At 31.0% G+C, this 26,059-nt stretch overlaps 1 protein-coding gene across 2 annotated transcripts in view; it reads right to left on the bottom strand.

The window, feature by feature from the left end:
• The window catches only part of Neto (Neuropilin and tolloid-like), a 763,546-nt gene that overhangs the window by 77,016 nt on the left and 660,471 nt on the right, over window positions 1–26,059 (bottom strand). For both annotated transcript variants that reach the window (XM_075375170.1, XM_075375179.1), the window contains one exon: window positions 18,244–18,356. In XM_075375170.1, the coding sequence (XP_075231285.1) occupies window positions 18,244–18,356 (113 nt within the window). The remainder of the gene's footprint in view (window positions 1–18,243; window positions 18,357–26,059) is intronic.

Below are 26,059 nucleotides of genomic sequence, written 5' to 3'. Positions count from 1 at the left end.
AAGATCTTAGGACTTAAATATATTGGCAAATTTGTTGAACATGTCGATCCGCACAGCAACCTCAATACCTCAAAGGGTGTTGTGGTCTATCGGGATCTGCTAAATTGCACAGACAGGAAATAATTGAGGGATTGACACCACATGGAGTAATAGAGTGGCGCAGGTTGAACATTACAAGAAACGGAGAAGTCATACCTTCCGTCTCTCATGTCCTCACCTTAACAGACCAACCCTGCCGGAGAAGGTGCATGCAGGAATACACCGATTGGGTGTGCGGGCTTTTGTACCACAATCAATGAGGTGCTTGAAGAGCCAAGTTTCAGCCACATCGCTGCCCGATGCGAAAGACCCCAAATATGCACGTGTGGTGAAGAAATTCATTAAGGGGAAGTTATGTAAGGATCCTCCTTCAGGTGTAAACTGTAAGGAATAGCATTCGTGCAGATCGAGAAACTATCCTGTTCACAAAAATGAAGTAGCTGTCGAGGAAGTCAAATCCTGCAGAAAGTCAGCTACCTTGAGGCAAAGAAGAGTGAAAACGCCCGTAAACCTAGAGCAACAACAATTTATGCGGGCTGCGGCTGCTGTTCCTGCTCCTGCTCCAGCTGATGTTGATAGTTCTTATTAAATTCTGGTTTCATTATCTTAAATGATGGTTCAGGAAGTTTTTTCATTGCCAGAGATGTATATACGATTGTATAGATTTATCACTTATAAGTACATTGATAGCATCGAGGTATACTTTCCAAGTTCAAGAAGATCTGCATGAAAGCGATCATTTCCGGTGCAAATTGTAACTGACGTTACAAGAAAAATATATCTTACCTCTAAAAGATGGATGTTTGAAAAGGCAGACTGGACGAGCTTCACAGCTAGTACAATACTCTCTGATACAACTGGAGTTATTGAAGCCAATTTTGAAGCTATAACGAACGCCATATTTAACTCGGCATCAAGATATACTTCCAGAACATCTGGGAAACTCTCAAGAAGCAACCCGTTCCTTGGTGGAACGATGAAATAAATAAAGCTAATAAAAGAAAGAAAAAATATATAATGCTTCTAAGTAACGCCCAACATTAGAAAATGTAATTGCCTTTAAAAAAACAGGCCGTTGCAAAAAGACTAATGATAGATGCTAAAAAACGATCCTGGCTGCATTTGTCATCCATTAACAGAAAAATGGCTGCATCAGACGATAACTACGGCTAACTACAATGAATATCTCAGAACACAAAAACCAGAAAATGAGGGTCTACTAAATTTCAGAACTGAAATGAATAATTATTCGTATAATGTACCTTTCAAAATCGTAGAACTTGTGAAAGCATTAGGGAAAGTTGCCAACAAAGCTGCTGGTCCGGATGATGTTCATTATGTCATGATCAGGCAACTGAATACCACTTCAAACCGTAGATTGTTAGAACTATGGAATTAGATATGGCAGGATAGAATGTACCTGCAGCAGTGGAAAAAGCACATACTGTTCCAGTTCCAAAGAAGGATAAAAATCTGACAGATCCCAAAAGTTACCGTCCTAATTTTTTGACGTGCACTGTGGGAAACAATTTTGAAAAAATGATAAATAATCGAATAATTTGGATTTAAAAAAAAAGAAAACCTTTTATCTTTGCATCAAGCAGGTTTTTTAGCAATTCCACTCAACTACTGATCGAATTATTAACTTAGAGAATATGATATATAACAGCTTCATCACAAGAAAACATTGTGTCGGAGTCTTCTTTGATTTGCAGAAGGCATTCGACATGACCTGGCGTTATAGAATAATGCTTCTATTGCATGAATGGGGCATTCGCGGCAATCTGTCAGTATTACTCAGCAACTATATGAACGACCGAATTTTTTAAGTACCATGTTAACAATGAATCCTCGTCAGAAAAAAGATTGAAAATGGCATACCGCAAGGTTCGGCTTTTAGCGGCGATCGCCATCAATAAACTGATATTAGCCATTCCAGTAGAATTCCAGCAAATGTGTCTATGTCGATCGCCTGGTAGTTGTATATGCCAGCAACACTACAGCTATGGTGAAGTACAAACTGAAATGTACAATAAACGCCCTCAACGAAGTAGTGGGGAATAATGGCTTCAAATTTTTACCAGAAATAACCAGCTGTGTACACTTCTGCAGGAAGAGAATTTCTTACCGAAGTCCCTTTTGACCATCGACAACCATCCAATATAATACAAGGATAATGTACGATTTTTAGGTTTATTATTAGATAAATCCCTTATATGGGGATTACATTACTAGAATTGAGTGACTGATGTAAGAAAATCCTAAACATTATTAAATGTTTGTCAAACATCAATTGGAGCTTAGATAAAGAAATACTACTAAGTCTGTATAAAGCATTGGTTCAATCAAAGCTTGACTACGAATGTATTATACATTCATACGCTAGAAAGTCACATTTACGAAAGTTAGATGTAATAGATAACAACGGAATAAGTTATGCCACAGGCGCATTCCGTACAGATCTGACGACTAGTCTAATGTCGGTAGTCGGAATAATGTCATTACATTATAGAAGAGAGATACTATTGTTCTGATATGCAGCAAATGTGAGCCTTTCCTACCCGTATAAATAATAAAACTTTTAACAATCATCCTATGGTTGCATTATACGAACATTATGCTACTTATTCCAGACCAGCCGGAATACGGTATCACGAATTAACAAGAAAATATGAAATTGCCGAATTGAAATTGGAAAATGGAAATGAAGAAAAAACAGTTGCGTATCTGCACGCCAGTGAACTATAAGCAAATTCAAGTTGTGCTAAGGAATCTTTAAGTGAAGTAGTTCAATTTTATGGATAAAAAAAGGGGGTCTTGAAGCTTGGCACGTATAAGGCCGGAAGGTAGCCCTCTTGCCCAGGACGCCCGGGCTTGCTTGCACGCAAGAGTGGGGAATTCAGGGCGTATCCAGTGATAGCATGAGGGACCCTCGTGGGTGGACAGAGGACGCGAGGCAAAGGGTATGAGCAAGGCATGCTTGGAGCCAAGTAGGTCAGGAACGGGAAGGGCAGCTTCCCCGCCGAGGGGTTCTTTAGCCGTCCTGAACAGGTGGTCGAACTGCTCCTATCACGCGGAAGAGACCCCAATGGGTTAAGTCCTACGAGACAATTTATAGGGGGAGGAGGCAGTCAACTGCCACCGCATCCTGGGGCGACTGAGGTAATGCTTAACGGCAGTTCCAGTTGTCCCGGGGGTGCTTAAAAAAAAGGAAAAAAAATTCTATGGGTATGGACATTTTTTAATAATAGTAGTATTGTAAGACATTCGTTTCTCTTTTTTTTTGTGTTTTATTTATTGTTTTACTTTAATATCAGAGCCCCTTACACCCTGTAAGTGTTCTCAGTATTTTTAATATACATCAGTGTTTAAATGTTGTGTTGTCAATTTTGGTGTTTTAAATAAATGTAAGGTCCCTTTACACCCTTACGTATGACGAACCTGATGGTGATTTAAACATCTGTTAAAGAATGTTTCGATGCCCGTGTAACAAAAAAAAATAAAAATAATAATACTCTGAGGTAGATAATAACAAAACGATAATAATTACAAAACGTATAGCTGGCTCATAGGATTTTGAATATTTTTCTCGGAAATACAATCCTTTCTTGACATACTATCCATCTTCAGATCTAGTTTTACGAACTGGATTTTTCGGACATCTGTAGATATAAACACTCAAAATGATTCTAGAAATGGACTCCCCATTTCACACCTTCAGAGCTGGCGATGTAGCATCCAAGGTCGATGTGACTGCAAGTGTAACGGAGACTCTTCTACTGCCCATATGCTCATCGCGATGGAAAGCATGTAGTAAGGTATCTTGATATCGGAGCACAGGAGCCCTAAAGATTTGGTATGTAAGGGCTTGGAGTCAGTGCAGAGATTGCTATCCGCTCTCTGCCAGGTTATATGCCAGTTCCACAGGAGTACCGGGCCGGACCTCCAAGGTTGGTAGCCCTGGATTGGGGGTGTACCCGGTGGCTAGCCTTGCCACAGAAGGGATTAATATAACATGGAGTTTGAACGATCAACAACGGAAGAGTGGAGGGGTTCACAAAAACAACCTCCGTCAGAACCAACGGTATTGCCAGAGGCAAAACGGAAATAGAGATTCGAATCAGTAGTGATTTGAAGAGTATGGAGAGAACTGCTGCAAAGAACTTTACGCCGAGACTTAAATATCCGGTGATTACAAAATAAGATGGAAATTTCAAAAGTGTAAGCCCTTTCCTCACCGCTCATGTAATTGAAAATTGCGCTGGAACTCTAGTAAAGAGAATAAGAAAAAAAGTTAATGGACTTTACGTCAAGACGACCAACGACATCCAGTCGTTAAACATTCTTGGGTTGAAGAGGTTAGGCGAATTTGCGTACTAGTAGATCCTCACAGCATTCTCAATTCCTCAAAGGGTTTGTGGTCTGTCGAGATCTACTCAGTTGCTCTAAACAGGAGATTGTGGAGGAGTTTTCGCCGTAGGGAGTGGTAATGTCAAAAGCTGAACATGAGAAGGAATGGCAAAGTTCCACCTTCTGCCTCTCATGTCCTCAGCTTCAACAAACCGACCTTGTCGGAGAAAGTGCGCGCAAAAATACACCGTCTGAATGTGCGGGCTTTTGTGCCGTAACCCATGAGAGGGGTTACAGCACAATTACATCCCTCGTTATTTACTGCGTAGGATCAGAAGATTTCATCTCCGAGGCCTTTGATATTCGACTTTGAAAAAAAAAGAGAGGATGGCCAAAGGGCAAACTTACGCGATACAATTTAAGGAAACATAATTTTTATGTGCATTTGATAAAGTTTAATGAAAGCATGTGTTTTTTAATTCTTATATGACATTGAATTATTTTGATATTTTTGACATTTTTGTTGGAAATGGTTTGTTTCCGTGTGTTAAAGTGGTAAGTGCTCTTTATACCCTTATCGTCTTATGTTTCTTTGGGGTTTCACTTTCCTTTGACAAATCTACTTTTAGATGATCCATTTTGACAAGACTATGTCTATTTTTGGACTATGTCGCTAATCTTTTTATCAGGGAGGGAAAGAAATATTTTTTTTACTCTTTTTTAGTTGATATGGAAAGGGGTAATTACCATTGAAGTCGATAGCCTTAAAACTTAAAGAAAAAAAAAAATCAAAACCCGTAAGCACTTCCCCCCTCCCAAAATAAAACTTATAAATAAGTTTATTATATTAAATTATTTGTATTTATTATGAGTAAAGCTTCTCCTTGCTCTGTCGCCCAACTTCTGATTTCTAATTTCTATAACCCTGATACCATCCGAATACGCCGACTGAATCATAGTATTAAAAAATTACTTAATTGAAATTTATGTATTAATAATTAAACTTCGTATTTTTAATCTGGAATGACATAAAAATATTTCCGAAGCTAAATTTTCACTTAAAACATCGGTTTTCAAAAAAAATATATCTCATTTGGTTTGCTGTTACGTTATTGCCTCTTCTTAACCACATGTTTCTGAATGTTGATGTTTTGTGAAACAATAATGAAAATATTAACTCTGACCTGACAGTGTTTAGTTTTAATTTTAAATCTATAAATTTTTCTGACGTAGCAATTTTTCAGTAACAATTCCAATTTGTTTTGAAAATCTTCTGTTGTAAATGTTGGTGCGATAAGTCGAATCTGATTTAAAAAAAATGGATAATATGAAATTAATACGCGTTTTCATAAATGCGTACTATCTCTTACTGCAGGAAGTAATCTAAAGAATGGAGTGAATTTTCAGTTATAAGATAAATTAATTTTATAATAGCAGTCAAATACTAAATTTGAATCTTTCTACAGTTTTGTTTGCTATTTTACTATTGCACAGAAAATGTCTCGTTCATTTTTTTATAACTCGTAAAAGGGTTAAATAAAGAATAATCGATTTATAGTTCATATGTTTGTACAATTTTAATTGGGATTAGTATATACGTTTTATAAAAGAATTGAAATAATTTAATCAGTATCGTGACTTGTTTTGACATAATACGAGTTTCATTATAAAATTGTATGTTATATTTCTCAAAATTTTTGTTTTAAATATCATTCACGTTCACCATGTAATCCGTAAGGAACTTATATACGAATGTGATGAAAATCACAGTCATCCATCATATATACTACTATCTATCATACACATATACACGCGCGCGCGCACTTTTAAGTTTATTTAAAAAATAAATAAATAATTATTATTATTATTGTCATGTTAAACGTAGGGCTAAATTTGATCATTCTATTAATTTTATCGTAGGAAGATTATAAGAAAAAATTTTTTGTAATCTCCTTCTATTTTAAAAATTTTGCTTGGTTGGAATTTCGTACCGATTGATTAAGGAATTATAAAGCAAGACATGTGTTTCTTGACACTTGTGAACTCGATACGGCATTTCTTTTAGTTTAAGAAATATAGAGGTAAAAAAAAAAAATTGTTTTATTTTCCTGCATTTTCAATATTAGTACTAACCATAATACGTCTTCAGAATTAGGTCGGATGTATAAAATACACGTGTAATACTTTTTCATTTATAAATTAAGAAATAATATAAACAATAACATAACTAACAAACCACTCAACTGGAATACGAGCCAGAGTTAGTTGTACGAGTTCAGAGTTCTCTAGCTAGATTACAAAGTAAAAAGATGCTCGATTTCTGTCTCTTCAGGAGATTGTTTCTTATATGTCACCGCGTTCAATTACTTTATCCAATGTTCAACGATTGCGAGCTCAACTATATCGGTACAATATAATTTATTGTACATTTTAATGTACAATATTTAATCTCGATGCTATATTTAGTCGTAGTATAATAAAGATTAGATTTATTTTAAAGTGTTGTATCTTCTTAAAAAAAAGTGGGTATAATACAAAAAGTTTATGTAATAATAACATCAGTATAATCTGCTATAATTTTTATGTACAGATGTTAAAGTAGAATTCATTAAGTCTAGTTTAATTATCATCCTAAGTTTGAAAGAGAAATGATGAAGATTTTTCAACGGTCGTTAGGGCATTTCTATTTTTAACATCAATAAAAAAATTGTTTAACAGTTTTGGTGCAGACGGTACCACTTGCTTCGGTACAATGAAGTTCGTGGCTTCGATTTATGGAAAGTTTATTGTCACCGATGTTAAAAAAAGAAAAGAAAAACGAATCCTGATAACATTAATATATATTGTTTAATTTTCATTTACGTAATTTTGTGTAATTACGTTTTACGAAAATTTGGGTGTTGTATTTATTTGAAAGCTTTAACAATGAATTTGAAAGGTTATTATAAATGTAAGGAAATACTTCCTCATTTCATCGGAGCACATTGTTTTGAAATAACCTAGATAATTACGTATAATTATTCAAGAAGATTTGATTTAGGGTGTGCTGTACCGCATTTAAGACATGATTAAATGTCTGTAATAACGTAGTTTATATTCCTAATACAATTTAATTGTTCTCAGTGTCTCCGTTCAATTTACGATTATTTTTAAACAAGACATATAACATTACCGAAATTATACTTCTTTCTTTATCGCTTTTCATATTATTTCTTCTGTAATAATTCATTTTATAACATAGGAAAAATTATCTACTTGGAATAGCTGAAATCTACCACACTGTTTTTTTTTGTTTGAGCACTTTCTTCTCAGAAATTTAAAATCCAGTTCCTTTTTAAATTTTAATAGACGTCATGTAAAATTTTTGAATTGTAGAAGCTTAGTTAAGGGAGTCAGGTATTCAACGACCAATTCAGTTTTTAAGTTGAAAATTTTAACCGATAATGTTAATCTGTAAAGCTACATTTTGGTGCTATTCAAAATAAATATCCAAGATCTATGAATCGAATAGTTCTTCTATAAAACAATATTATTTGCATCTTAACTACTTAAAAGTCTAACACCTGCAGTTTATTAATAAAAAAAAACCCAAGGCATGGCTTGATAGTTCAAATAAACAACAAAATAGAATTTCATAAGCTTCTCGTGATACTGAACCGAGACAGTTCAATTTTCAGTGTTATATCTACTCTTCCTCGCCTTGTGATCTTATTATTTTCTGTCTTTTTCGCTACCATTTTCCTAATTTCCCAACTGAAAAATTACGAAATTTTCATGAGGTCTTTAATTCGAGTAGCCATTTTTAGCTGTTTAGAATTTATTGCCTGTTGCCTAGCTATTGAAAAGGAAGAAGTTTATTGTAATAGCTAGATACAATCAGCAATACGGAAAAAGGGAGAACTAGTTGTTAGTATCGATACCGAAGAAAGCTTTCCTGGTCAGGTAGAAAACAGTTCCGAATTAAAATGATTCCTCAGAACGGTAAGCGGTAAATAAGATTGTTTTATTTTTTACAGGTGTTAGAAAAACATTTGTTGTTAGTAACAATTTTAATGTATTAAGTATTTTTTAGTTTTTTATTCCAATTCAGTTAGCAAATTAGATACAATACTATGGAAGTAATAGATCTTTGATAATTATGCCGTTAATGTTACTTACATGAAGGGTTTATAACTGTAAGGTTCTCTACATCTCATATCCCATTGTAGTCAACTTCTCACCTCTTCATTGACGTGACACGGAGAGCAGCTCCGATAGAATATCATAATAGGATGTACGATAATGGATGTTAAGTGATTAATTGTTGAAATCCTTTTACAAACGGGCCGTCACATAAATACTGAATTTAGATTTTTTTTAAGAAATGCAAATTCGTTAATAATGGCATATAACTCTTTTTAGTGTTTAACTGAAAGATTATTTAATTTAATTTCAAAACTTCATCATTTTATATAATGTATCAGGGTATAGTCTTAATTTATCTCATATTAAATACCACATGATCAGCACAGTACATTTAATTATTGCTTTTAAATATTCAAGTTATTACTTAAATTGCTTTTATTTTCACGATGTTTCTTCAAGAAATTTAGACAGAAATGGTAACATACAATTCTGAGATGAAATTTATTTTCTAAATTATATGTATTTTAATAGTAAAATTATTAATTATTTATAATTCATATTAATGTTTTAAAATTGTAATAAAATGCCACACAGTTTTCTGTTTTATCTCCCAGACATAATCAGATGATCAGACGAATCTATTAAACACTGATAATTCTTAACTTTTTCTAATCTTGTCCTGTAATGTAGACACAGTCACCAAATAGAAAGAAAAAATACTAAATTAACATTAACTTGGTATACGTTATTTCATATTTATTAATCATATTGCTCTGATATAATATATCTCTCATAATCAATATTATAATTATTATTATTAAACCTACAGTAATATATCTCTTTTTTTGGAAAATATTTGAAAATATATTCCTGATAAATCTATTAAACAAAGGAGTATCTTTAAATTTTTTTATTTAGAAGAAACTTTATCGAAAAAAATATTATCAGACGTTTTTGTTGCTTGAGTTACCATTTGAAATATTAGTTCAGCAAACCAATTTAGAAGTATAATTTGTGGAAAAAATAGTGTTCCCGAAAACTTATAATATTCTTTCTAATCTATATATATAATCTGTATATATATATATATATACAGACCAAAGGCTACGATATTGATAATAATTAAAATAATTTTGATTATTTAAAAATAAATATCCATCATGATTAAATTTTTATAAAATCAAATCCATTCTATTTTTTTATTTATCTCAAAGTTAATTCATATTTTGTTATTGAATAACCCTATCCATTTATTGTACAAATCGTACTGAGAGCGAATCTTGCATTCATGCCACGGCTGTTATACGTTGACGTTTTCATACAAATATATGAGGCAGAAATAATTAATTTATCCCGCAAGCTATTGTACAAACTTGATCATGATTGGGTATTTCTATTCGACGCTTCGCAGCCTTGAGCAGAGTTCTATGGAAGGTAATCTGATATTATATTACAAATTAATTTAGTACATTATATAAAGAAATAGTACTTTTAATTTAAATCAAATGTAGAAAAATAGAAAGCATATTTCCGATAATTCACTTATGGGAAATTTGAAATTTGAAATATTTTCTTTATCACGATAAAATTGTTAGTTTGTTGTTTCTTAGTAAGAATTTGAATTAAGCTGAGTAATACATTATTGAGTATTTAAAAGTATTACATTTGTAATTATTATAAGTTTTTAGTACTATTATTAATATTATGAGTAATTCGTATTACTGAGTATTACAAAAGAATTTGAATTAAGCTGATTAATACATAAAGTATTAAATGCCATACTTAGTATTCAGTACCAAAGAAATGGTTCAGTTTTGGTATAATCAGCTCGATCAACTGTCACACTGATTCAGAATGGTAGAAGCAGAATTTTTTTTGAGTAAATCACGTAAATATGATGGAAATTATAAGCTGCTAAGAGTTTGATGAAAACTGAAGTTATCAAACGTAGTTCTCACGGATTTTTGTTGCACCACTAAATCCGTTGTAATCTTACCGCTGCAACCTTTTCAAGGGCATCCTTTTAATTTGAAACATTCATCATCTCTTAAATAAACTTTAAATCTCAAAACTTGTGAATATCTACAACACTACTCCCTTTAGCAATGGATAATGATACCAAACTTTCAGCTACTATTTACTGATAATGCAGTCGTTGAAAATCAGTCCCATCCTAGATTAAGTAAGAAGCCAACAATGAAAGAATGCTAGACGTAGCACACAAACCGAATATATTACCAGAGTTGAACCTTTTTGTTCAGTCAGAAGTTAATAATTATTTTATTTGTAAAGGATGCTTCGTAAAATAGGAGAGTATAACTTTGAGGTGGTTGGTACTTTGTTTATCCGGATTCTTGTATGACTGTAACAATTTTATACATATAACAGCAAAAATAAATATAACAAAAGCAAGGGTTGTTTGCTTGTATTCCAGCTAGTTATATAGATTACCAAACGTCAGCTAGATTCAGCTTCCTTTAAGCCTGGCAGAAAGATGAACGAAGAAATCCTGAGCTTGGTTGTATACTTATTTATTGTGTCACTACATCAAATCACTATTCGATGTGGATAATCTGTAAATATATATCTCTAGTATTTCATTAAACATTTTCTATTCTTCTAAGGTTTAATTAAGAAGCATTTTCTTATTTGGTTGCACATTGTTAAGTACTGAATCTGATAAATCGTTAGGTATCACCATGATTTATTCCTATACCTAGCATTTACTGTAAGGTTTTATTTTTACTGTCAGTTCTTCAAAGAATGAAAATCGTTTCTTAATTCACATTTATTTTTCTCTTGTTTTCTTTTGTTTCTCTTACTATTTTAATAATTATTATTTAAAGATTTAGCTGTTTTGGTGACTGTTTTTTAAACAAAAACAAAAAAATTTGGTAAAAATTCAGATAATTGAATTTGTTGTTTGCTAGTAAGAATTTATTAACAAATTCAATTTATCGATTTCCCGTAATGTAAGTTCTGCATTCTTTAAGCATATCTGACGGTTTGGGTTTGTGAACAACACTCTATCCCAGTTAGAAGCCATGTAAAACGCGAGTAACTATAATGCAAGAGCTAAACATGTCACCAATGAATACTGATAGAAACCTTTATTTGTTTTTTAATCTAAAGTATATAGATTCATTTTCAAAGTTAAAAAAACAACCGATCTTAGCTCTAACACAAAATTTTAAGCTTAACGCAAAATCTTAAGCTTTTTCTGAAATGATAATTATAAAAAAAAGTATGAATAAATTTTCTTGATTGAAATAAATTTTTTTTGTAACCTGGCAATTAGGAAGTAGTTTTTGAGTGACGTTGTCCTTTGTTACAATGTCTTAACGTACTGCATCTATCTCTACATGCATCGAAACATTTCTAATGTGTAACCGCTGAATTTCATTAATTTTAATTTTGAATCGTTTATTTTCTAAAAGGTTTGGGTTCTTTATTAAATATTGTGAAACAAGGAAAGACCGAATGTACTTTTTAATGTCTGTTATCGACCGGTTACGTCAGAAATAAATTAAATTTGCAAGTTCACAAATCATTTTGTCTATAATTTAAAGAAAATTTAACATTCGAGTTTAATGATACAAAATTTAATTTAAAAAACCAAATCATATTATTAAAAGTTCAAATTTATAATTACTCATTTAAAATTAATTGAAGTTATTATGTATTAATGAATTTTTAAAAAATCTAACTATAATTGTTAAATACATTTAGCTATTATAGATTTATTATTAATAAATATAAATTTATTATTTTTTACAATAAATAATTTATTATAGCTGCCTTCTTTATTACCTCAACGCTTCCTAATGTAAATGAAGTCCAATGTGATGACGGTAAAAGGGATTCAAAAGCCCACAAATTTAGAAAATCGTTTTCTCTGCCATTTTGTATTACAGTCTTGTAAGATATCATAAACATTTTAATCGCCTTTATACCTGTAAAACATGGGACTTAGTACTGGTGGAATTAAAAAAATAAAAATGCAAAAAATACACGGACAAAATGCAATATTACAATTTCGGTTTATGTGAAATAATTAAGATAAGACGTAAAAATGCATATAACTTAACACCGTCTATAGTAAGGTAATAGACTAAGTTGACCCGGGTAACTAAATATATCAGACATATGGATTTTGGAAAAAGTAATTAGATGGGAAGATTGCGAGCAATAAATTGAATCAAACTGAATTAAAAAATGTAAGTTTGAGATTTAATGCCAGGTTTTGAATAGGGTTCAAATTATTGAAGAAAAAACATAAAAGGACTTTAGGATTTTGACTATAAAATGATTCATAAGATGAAACCTAAACTTTAAATTTATCAGTAACTTAAAAACAACTGTGAAATTAATTTTCCAACATTTTGGCATACGGTGCGCGAATAATTTATCCTTCAAGAATTATTAAAAATCTGATTAATTTTCTTGTTACAAGGATGTAATTTGGATAACATTTTTTTCGGTATTCAAGATTATCAGCAGTAAAATCTTAATCTACGTGTATACATAATTAAACAAGCTTTCTTCCTCATGAATACTAATGCAACTAATTTCGTGACAACGAAACTATATGGTAATAACAATTTGGAAGTAGCTTGCTTAGTAATAACTGTATTAGATATTATTCTCTTTAGCTGTTCTTCGTCACCACGAGATTTTAATTCTTTTTTTCTAGTGGGGATGAAATGTGGTAAACACTAACTTGGTTTATTACTATTCATCTAACGATTCCCATTTGGTTTAATAACAAAATAACCTTTTTCTTAATTTATATTTTCTTATAAATACAAAATAGTTGATTTTAATAATTTTTTCATTTTATTATTAAAGTTAGAACATCAAGTTTACGTTTATTTTACTTATGTTTTTTGGTAAACTATGTAAAGAGAAAGATTAAAGCCTACTTTGAAACCACCTCATCCCATATCTCATTACTAAGAAATCACAAAATTTTTGGCTCTCTTAAGAGCGTGATTTTAATGATTTTTTAATGCAAATACTTTATGCAGGCTATCAATCTATTTTTCAAATATTGATAGAAAAATGCCTAATATTTAGCACAATTTACCTAATAAAGACCGTTGCTTTTAAGAGAATTTGAAAATTAGATCGCGGATATCAGTGTTCTTTGGTGGTTGGGTTTCAATCAACCACACATCTCAGTCTGGTCGTCCTGTGTCTGTACTAGACAACAGATCACTCACACGTCACGAACAAGAGACGAGGCTGTCTACGGGCCCTGAATTCAGAAAGATGTATGGGATATCTGAAGAGTTACCTGAAGAGGATACCTGAAGAGAAAATATAGTACAATTTTCACATTAAGTTTCTTACTCCAAGTAGTGCATTCAATTTATTATTGAAAGGTTTTCTTCATAACACCTGTTCTCGCATACTATTTTTTGTATATTGGCATTTACAAAAGGGCATTTTTTTAATTATTATATATATATATATATATATATAAAATAATTTTTATATTAATAAGTTATATAACCTAAATAAAAAATTTCATACAGAATTTTACTTCATCATTAATACCAGGGTAATAGAATTTTTATTACTTGGCGAATAACGGAATGTTATTCGCCTAAGATATGTGTTTTTTTTAGAAAATAATGGAAATCCCAAATCCTTTGCAAAGAAAAACATGGTTGAAAATTTGCTAACGTACTTGAGTTACATGCGAGAATATCTCTTTTGAAGAAAAATGTTTTTTAATGTTTGAGCTACTCGTATTAAAATGTTATTAAAAACATTAAAATGTTTTTTTAAGTTGTTTGAGCTACTCGTATTTGGTCTTAACTTTGATTTTCGAAAAATGTGCTGAAAATCACCCGCTGTTTTTCTTTATGCTGAAGTTTGTATGATTAATTTGCTAAGGGGTTTTCATATTAATTAACAGATAAAAGAAGGCGATTTAAAATAAAACCTGGTTCCCGTTTTTCTCACTTCTTACAAATGATATAGGTTTTAAGTTTTCTAGAGGGTTTACATCTTGTGACAGGCTTCTTTTTTCGTTTACTTACTGTAATTATCATTTTTTCATTCCAAAAGTATTTTAACATTTAAATGATCTTGATCCGTTGTTTGAAGTGCATCGGGTTCAACTTTAATTTAAAGGACTGAATTTAGAAATCTCATGTTCTGCTATTAAGAAAATAGCAATAAATTATAAGTGAAATGGAATCACTCGAATAATTAAAAATTTTTACTGATTTCTTTTTGAACGTTTATTTCCCTTTTAAAATAAAAAAAATCATTTTTTGTATAAGTTGCAGATAAAATAAAATTTTCCTTTTAAAAAATTGCAATACTCATTAAAGAAATAGAATTTCGTTAATTTGTAGGATGGATAAAACTGAAGGATAAGAATTATTTTTTACGAAAATGCTTCATTTCTATTGTAAATAGGTTATTTTTAAAATGGACATGTAATACGTACGATTGCACACTTTATTCCAACTTAAATTAAAGAGTACTGAAAGCGGTTAAAAAAGTAAATTTATTTCCATATACCACTATTCAATTAAGAAATTCCAAATTTATCGTTTTCTAGATTGTTAAAATGTTGACAGCATCTAAATCTTATCAGTTAAAGATTGATTTGAATAAGTCACCTTAATAAGTGAGAATCATGGCACCGTAATAAATAAAAAACATATATATATATATATGTGTGTGTGTGTGTGGGTGTGTGTAAATCATATCAGGAATGTACAGGTCTGCTACTCCATGAAAAAAAGAGGAACTACGTCAGTATTTGGCAGCACGGATCAAGGGAAAACTTAATCAGGTCACCGTCACAAGTTGTACAATTAATTATTATAAACGTATTTTTAATTAAAATTGATAGGCCGCATTACTTAAAAACGATAAACGTAGGTAAAGAAAATATGAGAAGGCACTAATAAATTAGTTTTACAAATGGTAACAGTTTAGAAGGCGTTAGTGAAAATTATTCAATTTACTAATTACTTATTTTAGTATAAAAAATCATTGCGTTATTTCCAAACGTTAAACCGAGATAGAAAATCAGTCTTAAACAATCGTTTTTTAAATCCATTGACTGAATAACACTGTCACTAAATAAAGCCTTTTTAAAAAATAAATTTGTTAAAGATCATTTATTCATTAGTAGGTTTTTAATCTATTAAAATTGCCAGCGGAAGCATAAAAAAATCTTCTATTAACGCCGTAGAATTGTGCCAAGATATACGGAAACTGTTATATTGCATGGATTATGGAGGTAGATATTGTTATTTTCTAGGAACGAGAACCTTTTCCTCAAAGGTAGCATATTCTTAATATAAATTAGATTTGAGATCTTCAGGGAGGACTTTGGAGGATGGGTCACTGTCAACCCACAACTTAAATGTCTTTCTTACACTGTAGGAAATATTTCAATACAACCAGTTTGTTCAACTTCAAACATAAAGTAAATAAACATATTTATATTAAGAAACACACACACACACACACACACACACACAAGAAATATACATGTGTTACACAAATAAGAAACATTTTACATCATATACCATACAGGAAAAAATCACTTTTTCCTTACATCATTCTTAATTCATAGGTGTAATCCGGGAGTTAATAAATTAGAAGTATTTAGATAAAATTTCACCATTAACGGTAAGTTTCATTTCAGTGAGCCTACTCTTAGATATTAAGTCCTTATATTACAGATCATATCAGTATCTGATATATATGTCATATCATGAGGTAGAGGCCATGCACGATCAGTACAGTGGTTATAACTTAAATTTTAAGCAAGCATTATTCAGTTGTGCACAGTATGCACTGTAGTAACTTCGTATTGTTTTTTGTTATTGTAATAAAAAAATAATAAAATTGCCAAGATTCTTAACCGGTTAAATTAATTACTTAAATAAATTAAATAATTAAAGGTTAAATAACTTTTCCTTTTTCTTATTTCTTTATGTATTCGTAAGTTTCTTACTACTTTAAAGTTTATGATCATAGTTACAGGAAAAACAGTCCGACTGTTCATTTCTTAAGATTATTATAGCCTCTCTCTCTCTCTCTCTCTCTACTACTACTACTTAATCTGATTGTGTAACGGCATAGACGCATATTCTTTTCTGTAGAATACGCTTTATGAATATTACTAACATACAACCAGTGAAATGAATGAACACCAACTTAAAACTATGTAACAGAAAGAATTGCTGATTTGGATCTAGTCAAATAACGAGTCGACCGTCCCTTTATCTTAATCGCGTTATATTTTACTCTTTATATTCTAAGTAAATTTTAATTTCCAGTTTACAGTCTAATTAAAAATATCAGTTTCTCAAGGTGGATTGTTGTAGGAGGTAATGCAAATAACTTTTACAGCTCTCAAACTTGGTCTCTGTGCCAGAAAGTTCTCTACGAAGTTTTAATGTAATAATATTAAAATAGAAATATATATTGAGATCGTGATCGGTTTCACTTTTTCAGCAAAACCTAGAATTCTCGTAAGTAATTACCGGTGACGGTTAAATGTTGATTACCTGTCGAGGAAGCCTTATAAAATGGGGCGATTGAGTTCATTCAGCAAAACGATGGTGTCATGTTATATTGTTATCCCTTGAACTTAGTTTCTAACTTCCCCTACAGCAATTCAGTTAAAAGTAAAATATTAAATCAGGTGGAGACGACACCTCTGCAGAGACAATACCTCTTAGCAGAAAAATTAGTCTTATTGAGATACAGATAGAATTGACTATGTTCCTATACTTGGGCTACCTTAGTCTTTACATAAAATAAACAGAATAGTATCCTCCAAAATAGTATCAAATATCTACTTTTGGTTCCTTTTCCGCATAAAACTCGTAACTTTATCAACGAATCAGCTGGAAGGTTTTTTCTCGATATAGTACTTACATCGTAATTACATCGAGATTCAAGTAAATGAAATTTCAGCTATTCACGAATTTTGAATTAAACCTCTCTTGTGGTTCAGCCGTTCAGTCTAGAAGCGCGCGTTGTTGTCATGTAGGATGAAATAACTTCAGAATTTTCTTATAGACCAGTTTAGGTTAAAGAAGACTAATTAATAACAAACTATTATACTTTTGTTAATCGAATGATAAATCTATCTTTTTAAATGTTATGAAATTTCGTTTTCAATTCAAGGTGTATATTTTGTATCAAAATATAATTGGTACTTTTTTGTTTAAAAATGTACTCATAATCTTCTATATTTACGTATATCCATGGGTGCATTAGTTGCTATCTGTCTGATATCATTTAAAAATAGTAATTTATAGTTAACGTACTTCTGACTCTACTAATTAACGGAATTCTGACTCTACTAATTGTGATACTTTTGTGTTTAATGTGGAGTTTCGAGTCAAATTTATTTACTTGCCTTCACAGGGATATATTTCATTTTGTTCACTGATACCTTCAAATTTAACTGTCCATCCAGTTTTCTACGATAACCAACATCACTCTCTAACTGTACGCAGTAACCAAGCCTCGCAAATGTACTACGGTTACTTATGAATAGATAAATTTGAGGAATCTAATCTTTCGAAATCGTGGCTCAGAACAAAGGGCTTAATCCACTTCCAATAATGACCGGCTTCTACATTGTTTCTCAATATTATTAATTTCTTTTTTTAAATATATATATTTTTTTTTAGGAACGGTAAAATCTTAAAAAGTAATTTATTAAAACAACAAACATACCCCGCACTCATCTTCATCCCAACGGAATCGGCAGTTGGCACGGTCATTACACACGAGGTCAATAGAGATACATGTACCATCCTCGCAATCATATTCTTTTTCTTCATCACAACCTGCAAAAGGAAGAAATTTTTTTCAAATAGTGAAACAAACATGAAAATAATGATCCATCACAAAATTCCTACAAATTTAAATCATGAATTTTTCAGTTTGGAAATAACATTTTGATATGACTGACTTTTTTTGTCATGAAACATGCCTTATGACATCGTTCATTGAATATAATTAAATTAATCAAAGCGAAATCATAATCACTACAATTAGAGAATTATTTCACTAATGCAATGTACATTAGTAATGCTGATTGATTTGTTTGTAATTGGCTTCTCTTCGGGGAAGTTCAATTTTTTATATAATTTAAATAAAAACAAATTATACACTTCTTTGTTTAAAAGAAATCAATTCACAATAATTTATTAGAGCTAAAAATTGCATTAAAAAAGTTTTTCTTTATTCCACAGCAAATAAATTAAAACACCGGCACTGATATACATAGGACTACCTACTATATTTTATAGTGACTGGACGGGTAACGTATTTCTATACACCGTAAATTCAGTCCCCGGAGTTTAATTTCTTAAAAAAAGAATACCGTAATATAATGAAATAAATTGCTAAAAACATTTCAGTTTTTTTACATTAATGTTAGAACAATAAATCCTACGTTTTGCCTGCTCAAATAATTCGTTACAATTGTAATCGATTTAATAATGTTACCATCTCAAATAATGAATAGTTTTAATAGAATATTCTTACCGATTAAAATGTAATATAAATTTGACCTATCGTCTTATTTAAGGATTCAGTTATAGATAACGAATGAGGGTAAAATTCTCCAGAAATGATCGATAAATCACTATCACTAGTAAGGACAACCTTTGTTTAATCGATTATATTTTAAGTTAAAAACCGCTCCTTCCAAAATCTGATTTGAATTTGGCAAATATTATATTTTTTAATTGTTTTGTTATTAATACTTATTCGTTATTAAATTTAATTCTTTAAATTTTTAATATCTTAATTTAAATGATTTCTGTTACAGTACTATTTATAAAATACTAGGATTTGAAGGAATAACATCCAGAACTACTAATTTTTGTATGTGCTTGCCGGTCAGGGCTAGCACATACACGGGGTTTCGTTCACGCGACCGTCTAGCCAGCGGGCTCTGCTCCTTGGATTCTCGACGCATTCGTATCCTCATGTTTGTGAGAATATTTAGTATTTTACAGAAATGTTTTAAGAAAAGAAATATTATTGCATAGAGAACATTTTTCTGAACATTTTGGTGTTTTTATATTAAAAATAGGCTTAAAGAGTGAGTAGATATAGGGCTTAATACTTTTAATAGAAATATGTTTAACGCTAACCATATTGATAACAGGGCTTCTTCCTTCAGTCTTGTGTAAGGTTGTGTTAGTTGCCGGTCCAGCTCCTGCTGTTGGCGTAGAGTGGACTACGTGTGCGCTGGCCGGATGCACACCAACGACTCTCTCCCGCTGAATAAGAATCCTTTTTTTTACTGCTAAATATTAACTAATAAACCCTTTCTTTTATTAAAAAATTAACAAATAATAATGAATAAAATTACAAATAAAAGTAATCTACGCTTAGAAATTAAATAAAATAATCTGTAAATTAATTGACAACGGACTGCTTCTAGCGGGAGAGAGTTGTCTGAGAGAGAGTCGTCGTGCGCAGCCGCTTGGCGCACCGCCATTGGTCCGTTCTACGGCAATTGCAAATAAAATAAAAATGTGAGTACAAATGACAAACATATAAACAAACCCACGCACCATCCTTTTTTATGAGAAAGAATTTAAAATCAGAAGAAATTTAAAAATAGATTTTTTCTCAAATTGAGTCAAAGAGTGTTAATTACTGTTATACTAATTTTGGTACTGAGAATATTACGTTTTTGAAATTACATTTTATATTTTTAAGTACACAAACTATATTAGAGAATAAAACGCACATTTATTTGTTTTCTATTTTCACTTAATTTTGTTGCAGTGATTTGATACTGGTTATTAAGAAATTTCATAAACATGTACGTTTGGCACTCACAGCTATCTATCTAATGTATATCTATCTATTATATATATATATATATATATATATATATATATATATATATATATGTACACACACAGCACACACTTTTATGAATATGCGCATATCACTAGACCCACCCGATTAAGATGAGATCAATGATTTCATCTGAAAGAAATAATAACTGAAAATTTATACTTAAAAATTAATTAAAGAATGATGCAAGATAATTTCGAGATATGTGATTTAATTTATTTTATTCTGACACGATAAGAAGCGGTAATTTTTCCCAACACAACGCGTTAATATAAAAAACAGAAATAAACATACAGCAGTTAATCTCAACTAAAAAAAGAGCGAAAGATGTTTCGTTACATGTTTTCTTCTTCTTTCGATTCCTCTTTAGATCTCGTTGTATTTTCTTTCTTCTTTTCATCTTCATTCCGTTGTTTCCAATACTTTTCCATTCTTTACAAGAGAGTTTGTTTTTGCTCGTCTGTAAATTTTCTGGAGCTCTCCATTGGTTTTTCCTTTTCATCTAGTTTCCATCTAAAATCCGCAATTTATTTAGTTTTTTCTAGGTCTTGGTTTACTTCCCGGTGCCACCCTATTTTTTTCTCTATCTTTGTAAAAGTTAAATAATTGTTTTGTAAGTCACTTGTTTTATAAATATGGCCAAAAAATTGCATTCCTCTTTTCCGCATTTCTATTTCTAAATCTTTTATTTCTTGGTAAATTTCTTTTTTAGATTTTACTCTATAACCTTCCTCTATTCTTATGAATCCAAAAACCTTCCTTAAGATTATTCTTTTAAAAGATTTCTGCATTAACCTTTCCTAAACACTGACTTGCATATAAGGCTTCTGGGCAAATTACTGTTTTATAGTGTAATAGTTACGCATTATTGCTTAAGAATTTCTTATTGCAAACATCTTCCTCTATGAATCATGAGACCTTGCCGTTGGTGAGGGGGCTTGAGTGCTCAATGATACAGAGTAGCTGGACGAAGGTGCAACCATATCGGAGAGGTATCTGTTGAGAGCCAGACTAAGGAATGATTCCTGAAAGAGGGCAGCAGCTCTTTCAGTAGTTGTTAAGGGCGCAGGCCTTAACAACTACTGAACTACTAACGTTGATATGGCCGTTTAAGTCAAACGATATGGTCGTTTAACGTTAAACGGCCATATCAACGTCACTAAGTCCTCTGAGTACTGCGCAACTGAAAGCAATGGAAAACTACAGCGGCTTTTTTTTTCCAAGAAAATGAAGAATATTCCGGAGGAATATTCCCGTTCGGATATGTTTCCCGTTCGGATCTCCAGGTGGGGACTACTAAGGAAGAGGTCACCAGAAAATTAAAAAATAACATACTACGTGTCGGAGCGTGGAATGCTAGAAGTTTAAAAAAGGTTGGTAGGTTAGAAAATGTAAAGAGGGAAATGGATAGGATAAATGTAGATATAGTAGGAATTAGTGAGGTTCGGTGGGAAGCGGAAAACGATTTTTGGTCAAGTGATTTTAGAATAATTAACTCAGCTTCAAATAATGGACAGGCTTCGTAATGGAGTAGGTTTCGTAATGAACAAGAACATAGGGAAGAGAGTAGAGTATTTCAAAATGCATAGCGATAGGATCATTGTAATAAGGATAAAATCAAAACCTAAACCGACAACGATTATTAACGTCTATATGCCTACAAGCGTCCACAGTGCCTACAAGTTGAAAAGATAAAGATGCTACGATTTGCTGATGATATAGTAATTCTAGCTGAGAGTAAAAAGGATTTAGAAGAAACAATGAATGGTATGGATGAAGACCTACGCAAGAACTACCTCATGAATATAAACAAGAACAAAACGAAAGTAATGAAATGTATTAGAAATAACGAAGATGGACAACTGAATGTGAAAATAGGAGGAGAAAAGATTATGGAGGTAGAATAATTTTGTTATTTGGGAAGTAGAATTACTCAAGATGGACGAAGCAGGAGCGACATAAAATACCGAATAGCACAGGCGAAACGAACCTTCAATCAGAAATATAATTTGTTTACATTAAAAATTAATTTAAATGTCAGGAAAAGATTTTTGAAAGTATATGTTTGGAGCGTCGGTTTATACCGAAGTGAAATTTTGACGATCGCAACACCTGAGAAGAAAAGATTAGAAGCTTTTGAAATGTGGTGCTATAGGAGAATGTTAAAAATCAAATGGGTGGATAAAGTGACAAATGAAGAGGTGTTGCGGCAAATCGATGAAGAAAGAAGCATTTGGAAAGATATAGTTAGAAGAAGAGACAGACTTACAGGCCACATATTAAGGCATCCTGGAATAGTCGCTTTAATATTAGAAGGCCAGGTAGAAGGAAAAAATTGTGCAGGCAGGCAACGTTTGGAATTTGTAAAACAAATTGTTAGGGATGTAGGATGTAGGGGGTATACCGAAATGAAACGACTAGCACTAGATAAGGAATTTTGGAGAGCCACATCAAACCAGTCAAATGACTGAAGACAAAAAAAAAAATTGTAAACATCCGTTATTAGTCTATAAGCTTTTTAATTTTACGAGTCCAACTTCTAATTCCTTCTTTTAAAGCACAGTTGGAGTTATTATTTCCATAGGATATATATACCATGTTTTTCGTTACATGTTTTAATGACGAAAAAATTATTTATAGTTGTTAAATTAAATTAGAAATAATTAAAATAAAATAAATTATTTGTTGGTCAGAACGCTTTGTTGAATTGATTTTTAAATTTTAAATAATTAGCTATTTTTACGTTGATCAACAACTATTTTTAGCATCAACTGAAGTCATCTTCTTTAACCCATTTATTCTTTGAATATCATGATGCTTAAATAGATTATTTATTTTTCCCAGAATAGTGTAGATTCAGAAAATAATCCTAAATTCTTTATATAGGTTACCAAAGAAATATTAGATCCTTAAATAATTACTGGAAGTACATCAGATAAGTTTAGTCGAGAATTACCCAGAATCATTAAATTATTCTTGAATAATTTAAGCTGAGTTGAGAATAATCATAATAATAATTCACTGGATAATGAGATTTCAGTTTGTTGATTAATGTAAAATGTGTACTAATGTAATGCGTTTGCTAATTACGCTGACTAATGTAACGACGAATATGCATAAAGAGTAACGAAGTACGTAAATATGATCATATTTATATACCTTACAGAGGCATAAATTACGTTACCCTATTGATATACAAAGAAAACAGCAATGCAGAATTTACATGAGATTCTTTGCCTCAAGTCTATGAAATTCTTAAATTATGTTGACAATTGAGCAGATATGTCTCGAACCAATCGATTGCTTTCTGTGAGATATTCACAAACTTTAACATCGCTATCATAATATAATATTCAACGTTATAGAAAGCACGGCTTAAATCGACAAATACTATCCCTGTTACAATCTACTATTCATACCTTTTCTAAAATCATCAATAACTTTAACAAGTGATGTCTTAATAATATGCGCGAGTCTGACTAGTATTCTTATAAAATAACTTTTTTTTTGATACTGTTAACAACTTTATTACAGATAATCTTATCTGAAAAAATTTCAAGGCAACATAAAATAAAAATAGGTCTAAATATAAATAGATGCAGTGTAAAGCTCAAGTTTTTTGTTTATTGAATTGTCAAAGCTGTTTTTGTAATTTAACGGTACACTTTTAAAAGAAGCATATACGTGATTGAGTACAGACAATAAACAAGGAAGTAAAAATTTAACCATTTGCAATGAAATCGATCTAGTCGATATGGTGATTTGTATTCAAAGATTGTTTAGCCTGAGATTTTTTAATGCACATGCATGCCTCCATCTCGTTTACTGACTCGGCAATAATGAAAATAGTTTTTTCTGAAGCAGACGATAACCATCACTTAAATTTAGTATAAATACCCACCCTGATCGCTTTAGTAACCGGTTTCAACAATCTCAAATACATTTTCTTTATCTTTCTTGGAATTTCTCTTGTAGCTATACTATATTCTGGTAAAAATCTTTTGAATATTTATATATTTCAACTGGAATACAAATATGCATATATTGCACTGAATTCTGTAAGCGACTTGAGGAAATCATGTTGTAGAGATATCATATTTCATTGCCGATTAACTATTTAAGTTGTACCTGATTGACTATCGTCAGAAGTAAGAAAATCAAATTTGACAAAATCTAATAGTGTTTGGCTTAAGACCAAAAACCAGTGTTAGACAATTTACAATGGTCTTCAGTTTAATCAGCAACCTGTTTGTTACAAATTTTGCAATACGTTGCGGTTTATAAGGTAAATAAATATACAATTATTTAAAATACAGTAGAATAGGTTAACAGAAAGGGAAAATAATAATAATAATAATAATAATAATAATATATATATATATTTTAAGTAGGGCTTTACAATTCTCTCATGAAAATAGGTAAAAGAAAATAAGAAACAACTTTTCTTCCCTGCCTGTATAATATTAACAATTTACGTGAAAAGATAAAAGTTGATAATATAATAAAAGTTGATTGAACAACATAAATTTTTGAAAAAACAATTTTTTAACGAATCCAACCAATACCTTTTTCAGTCTTGATTACTTATTATTAAAGGTAAAAATAATATTAAAAATTCACTCTTGTTTTATACAAGATATTAGGCGCGAATGCGTGTGCACACATGCTATGTGTATATTGCTGAAATTCAATCTTACATTGAAAGTATAAGCAATATTAGCGAGTTAAAAAAGATATATACTCCTCGAATTACCGAGTTATTGGATTTCATACATTAAATGCTGTCATCCATACATAAGGAGGACATTAAAAAATACTGGACAGTTTTAATACTAGTGAAAGAATATTCTTAACTAAATAAAAGAAATAGGAATGTAAAGAATACGTTTTTTGTTAGCTGGTTCTGAATTGTAGTAAGAGTACCTTTTAGTTCAATCTTGAACTGCTCATACGCGGGAATGAGTTTTCATTTTTACAAATATTGCAGCTTATTCAAAGGAATTTTCTTATTTCAATAACCGATTAATTGTAGATGACTGCTTTTATGGTATTGTCACAAAATTATATGTTTATATACTATTAATATTTTATGAAATTGTATTTACTTTACTTCATATAAATTATTTACAAAACCTAACTTCAGTGAAGTAGAAATGAAATAGTGTTTTCTCCGTGATAAAAAACCACTAGAAAATTTAAACACTTTTTCGTGTGAAAGTTATTAAAATCAACTTTTTGTTAATTTTTACCAGATGTTTTTCTAAAAAGCATCTGACTTTGAAAATTGACAAAATATCTTTCCCAAGACGGTCTTCACCTTTTTAAAAAATTCAAAAAAATGTTTATTCTATCAAATTAAGTTTTTAGAAATTTTTCCCGCGAAAAAATAATAAAAATAACTTCCTACAAAACTTGTTCCGGATTTTGTGGTTTCCTTTTCTGTCTCAAAATTTATTTACTAAGACCTTCCTGAGCAAATAAATCCTTAAAAATATATCCTTATCTAAATGGAAAGTCCTACTGGTAAATATTTTTATCCTAAGATATCACCAACGTTTTAGTTATGATTAAGATAAGCTAATTAATATATTCGGACATTTTTGAATGAGCCCGAAAAAACAGACTCTACATTTCTAATTATCATTTTTCAAATTATAATCTTATATTA

Source organism: Lycorma delicatula, chromosome 1 (genome assembly GCF_047948215.1).
Source record: "Lycorma delicatula isolate Av1 chromosome 1, ASM4794821v1, whole genome shotgun sequence".
Lineage (NCBI taxonomy): Eukaryota > Metazoa > Arthropoda > Insecta > Hemiptera > Fulgoridae > Lycorma > Lycorma delicatula.
Note: the sequence above shows the minus strand (reverse complement) of the source record. Positions and strands in the feature narration are given on the sequence as shown.